The 4,210-nt window shown below is 44.8% G+C and overlaps 1 protein-coding gene across 1 annotated transcript; it reads right to left on the bottom strand.

Annotated features, from left to right (window-relative positions):
- Positions 1 to 2,350: 2,350 nt before the first annotated feature.
- Positions 2,351 to 3,549, bottom strand: LOC143768218 (gastrula zinc finger protein XlCGF66.1-like). Its single transcript, XM_077256911.1, has 4 exons — positions 3,081 to 3,549; positions 2,784 to 2,951; positions 2,577 to 2,700; positions 2,351 to 2,493 (listed from the first exon to the last, which is right to left on the bottom strand). Exons 1-4 carry the CDS (start codon positions 3,156 to 3,158, stop codon positions 2,351 to 2,353), a joined length of 513 nt encoding a protein of 170 aa, XP_077113026.1. The 5' UTR covers positions 3,159 to 3,549.
- Between the last annotated feature and the right edge of the window lie 661 nt (positions 3,550 to 4,210).

Below are 4,210 nucleotides of genomic sequence, written 5' to 3'. Positions count from 1 at the left end.
ATCACTGATTGTGGAAACTTCACACTAGACCTCAAGCAGTTTGGATTGTCTGTCTCTCCACTCTTCCTGCAGACTCTGAGATATTCATTGCTAAATGAAAAGCAAAATTCACTTTCATCTGATACGTCTGTGTGTGGTGGCTCTTGCAGCAATGACTCCAGCAGCAGTCCACTCCTTGTGAATCTTCCCGAAATTTTTGAATTGCCTTTTCTTAACAATCCTTTCAAGGCTGTGGTTATCGCGGTTGTTTGTGCACCTTTTTCTACCACACTTTTACCTTCCACTCAACTTTCCATTAATCTGCTTGGATACAGCAATCTGTGAACAGCCAGTTTCTTTAGCAATGTCCTTTTGTGGCTTCCCCTCCTTGTGGAGTGTCAGTGACTGCTTTATGGACATTTATCAAGTCAGCAGTGTTTCCCATGACTGTGGAGCTACTGAAACAGACTATGGGACTTTTTGTAAAGCTTAGGAAGCCTTTGCAGGTGTTTTTCGTTAATTATTATAATTGACTGAAGTAATGGCTTTTGGGGTTTCATTGGCTGTAAGCCATAATCATCAACATTAACAGAAATAAACACTTGAAATACATCACTCTGCTTGTAAGGACTCTAAAATATATCAGTTTCACTTTTTGTATTGAAGAACTGAAATAAATTAACTTTTTGATGATATTCCAATTTTGTGAGAAGCACCTGTACCTGATGCCTACCAGCTTTTGGCTGGAGCAACTCCCAAAGTGCGAGCACTGCCCCTTTAAGAATCGGAGCGAGTGTACGCAGATCTAGAGAAGCAGGAAGGCACAACAGGGAACAGATAGATCGCCGACTGGCCGGGACATTGAGCATGTTGGCATCCGTGCCACAGGAGTGACAATGACCACACTGGGACGTCAGAATCGCCTTTACAAATGTAACAGCATCGTTACCCTCTGATTTCTCTTACAGGCCCATTATAATATTTTTCTTCAAGTGATTTTCTAACCTGTCAGCACAGTCTACTTACGCTGTCATTTGGCCTCAAAACAATCCCGAGACAATTCAGGACTAAACATCATAGTGACAGTTCCCTTTTTAGGGTGCGGGGTATAGATATGCTCAATGTTAATATCCGTGGCGGGAATTTGTTTAAACGTTTGGGCCAACTGGAAACACGTTGGATTTGGTCCCTCAATACCGTATACCCTGCAGGTCTGAATGAGATTGTTGTCCTTCTACGCTAATAGTTGCTTCTAAACGCTTCTGTTTGCCCTTCCCATTGCCCCTATTGTAGATGGCGTCTACGCACTGATCACTTTAGGCGCATGCGCCGCTCTGTTACTGCTCCGTCCTTCTCTGACAGCCGCGCACGTACTTCCGGATCACATGGGGCCCCATGCGTTTCCGGTCGTCGTTGTTTGGCGTGCTGGACTGGGCGGAAGCAGAAAGTTGCGGTGGCATGCAGTCTCTATTATGGGTTTCCTATATATACTCCTCTATGCCCATTCTATGTACGCGCCCCCTGAGGAAGGTATCCTAACTGAAACGCGCGTCGGGGTGTATCGGGGTCCCCATACTGCGGAGGTTTACCACGGGATCGCTATTACCAGGTGATGTGTAGTAGTTCATTTATGTGCCTTTACCTGTATAATCACTGGTTTATTTACATTTCTTCCATGTACTCTGGATGAAGTTCTGCTATCCTGTGGGGCTGTGCCTCTACGAATTGCACTATATACCATCTTTTTATAGTATACTTTAAATTCTCTGCAGATGGGGATCGCCGTACCTTAGGCTGGTTTATTGTTCACATGTTGCTGCTGGCATTTTTGTCATCTTTTAGCCCTTTCTAACACTAACTCTCTGGTTGTTATATGTATAATTTTATCCAATAAAGTGTTGTTCTATGTTTGGACTCTATGACTGCGTGGTGCTCTTTTGTCTTTGTCATTTGGCTTTGTAGTTTACAGACCTGGACAGGTAATGGTCAGTGCCTCCTAATTTATGTTGGTAGGTGGATTTCCCAGATTGTAAGCTCTATAGAAAAGAGCTTTCAATATCCAGTTATTGGGATAGTGTGACATGACTGAACTACTTCTTTACTTCTCTATACTTAGTGGTTACTACTCACCTGGGTAGTCATATGTAGGAATCTCCTCTTTACACCGCTCATCACCCCTCACATATGTCTCTGTAGTATTAATATGGGTCAGATCTTCACCCTGAAACAAATATTGTAAAAGTCACAGACAGATGGAGAAGTCACATCTATGATCAGCTCTAATCCTGCAATCTCCATTGTTATGATTACACAAGTATAAAACATAAAACTGTGGATAAAACAAGACTGAGCACAAGATCTTCACCGGCGTCTACACATCATAGGGGAGATCTCCTGACACCTTCTCTCCATCTACCTGATGATCCTGAGGAGCATTGGGATCTTCTTGTTTACAGTCCTCTGGAAGAAGAGGACGGGGACATCTCTCTGGTGTTGTCCTCTTACTGGATAGATCTGGAGGAAACACATACAGGGACTGACTTCATTCTTTACCTACAGATAATTATAGGCCGTGTGTATTTAGTCCTGTCTATTACCTGGTGATGTGAGGGACTGGGGAACCTCCATCATGACGTCCTTGTACAGATCTCTGTGTCCTTCTAAATACTCCCACTCCTCCATGGAGAAATAGACAGCGACATCCTGACACCTTATAGGAACCTGACACATACAATGATACCGTCATCCCCCCGATCCCATCATAGCGTTACTGTGTAATGTCCCAGCATTCCCAGCAGTGTCACCTCTCCAGTCAGCAGCTCAATCATCTTGTAGGTGAGTTCTAGGATCTTCTGGTCATTAATGTCCTTATGTATCAGGGGGTGAGGTGGAGGCCCCGTGATTGGGCTCAGGGGTCTTCCCCATCCCTCAGACACAGGGTCACTAGAGGTCTTCTTCACCACTGTGTAATCCTGGTTATGGAGAGACACATTAATAAATCTCACAACAGACATTTCCAGAGTCCTCACCTCTCCAGTTCTGTCCATCTGTTGTTCCCACAGATAAGAATGATGTAATGTGACGTCATCAGAATCTCTCACCTCTCCAGTAAGCCGGAAGAGGATCTCTAGGTTGAGGTGTAATATCTTCTCCGCCATCTTGTCTCTGTCCATATTCATCTTTGATGGATAAGCCAAAAAAATTATCTTCTATGGAAAGATCTTCACTGAGAAGATCCGAGACCTGAATGAGAAGATGAGCCGATGTAATATCATAAAAATCCTGTGTAATAATACAATCACTGGAGATAATAAGGGAAACATATGAGATTATTTTACACTATTTAGTTTTCTTCTTTGACATCTACTAATAAAACCTATATATTTAGGCCACAGACAACAAGCAGTTTCTTCTTCAGAGTCGGCAGCTGAATACGTTTCTCTCATAGACTCATCTTCCATAACGCAGAGAATAATGGAGCCTCCAGCACCGACCTCCACCCGCAGAGCCGCCCTCCACATAGAGAATAATGGAGCCTCCAGCACCGACCTCCACATAGAGAATAATGGAGCCTCCAGCACCGACCTCCACCTGCAGAGCCGCACTCCACATAGAGAATAATGGGGCCTCCAGCACCGACCTCCACATAGAGAATAATGGATCCTCCAGCACCGACCTCCACATAGAGAATAATGGATCCTCCAGCACCGACCTCCACATAGGGAATAATGGAGCCTCCAGCACCGACCTCCACTCTGTAATTGTAATCTTTATCGGTACAATCTGATATAATATAGTGGGCGCTATATACATGCTGTGTGGCAGTAATTAACTAATTACAGCTCTGTTTATTCCACCACCGATGTTCATTAACCCCTTAGCGACCTTTGACGCATACGCTGCGTCATGAAAGTCGGTGCCAAAACGACCTATGACGCAGCGTATGCGTCATGGAGGGATCGCGCTCCTGCAGATCGGGTGAAAGGGTTAACTCCAATTTCACCCGATCTCCAGGAACAGGGGGAGTGGTGCTTCAGCCCAGGGGGGGTGGCTTCACCCCCTCGTGGCTACGATCGCTCTGATTGGCTGTTGAAAGTGAAACTGCCAATCAGAGCGATTTGTAATATTTCACCCAAAAAAACGGTGAAATATTACAATCCAGCCATGGCCGATGCTGCAATATCATCGGCCATGGCTGGAAAATCTATTCTGCCCCCACCCCACCCCACCG

Source organism: Ranitomeya variabilis, chromosome 4, assembly GCF_051348905.1.
Source record: "Ranitomeya variabilis isolate aRanVar5 chromosome 4, aRanVar5.hap1, whole genome shotgun sequence".
NCBI lineage: Eukaryota > Metazoa > Chordata > Amphibia > Anura > Dendrobatidae > Ranitomeya > Ranitomeya variabilis.
Note: the sequence above shows the minus strand (reverse complement) of the source record. Positions and strands in the feature narration are given on the sequence as shown.

What these genes read in the sequence shown, in the direction of transcription:
- LOC143768218 (XM_077256911.1), bottom strand. Translation starts at nt 3,158, where the DNA reads ATGAATATGGACAGAGACAAGATGGCGGAGAAGATATTACACCTCAAC. An exon ending in TCTTCCGGCTTACTGGAGAG is followed by an intron (nt 2,952 to 3,080) that starts GTGAGAGATTCT and finishes CTCCATAACCAG; the next exon opens with GATTACACAGTGGTGAAGAA. An exon ending in CCAGTCCCTCACATCACCAG is followed by an intron (nt 2,494 to 2,576) that starts GTAATAGACAGG and finishes TGTTTCCTCCAG; the next exon opens with ATCTATCCAGTAAGAGGACA.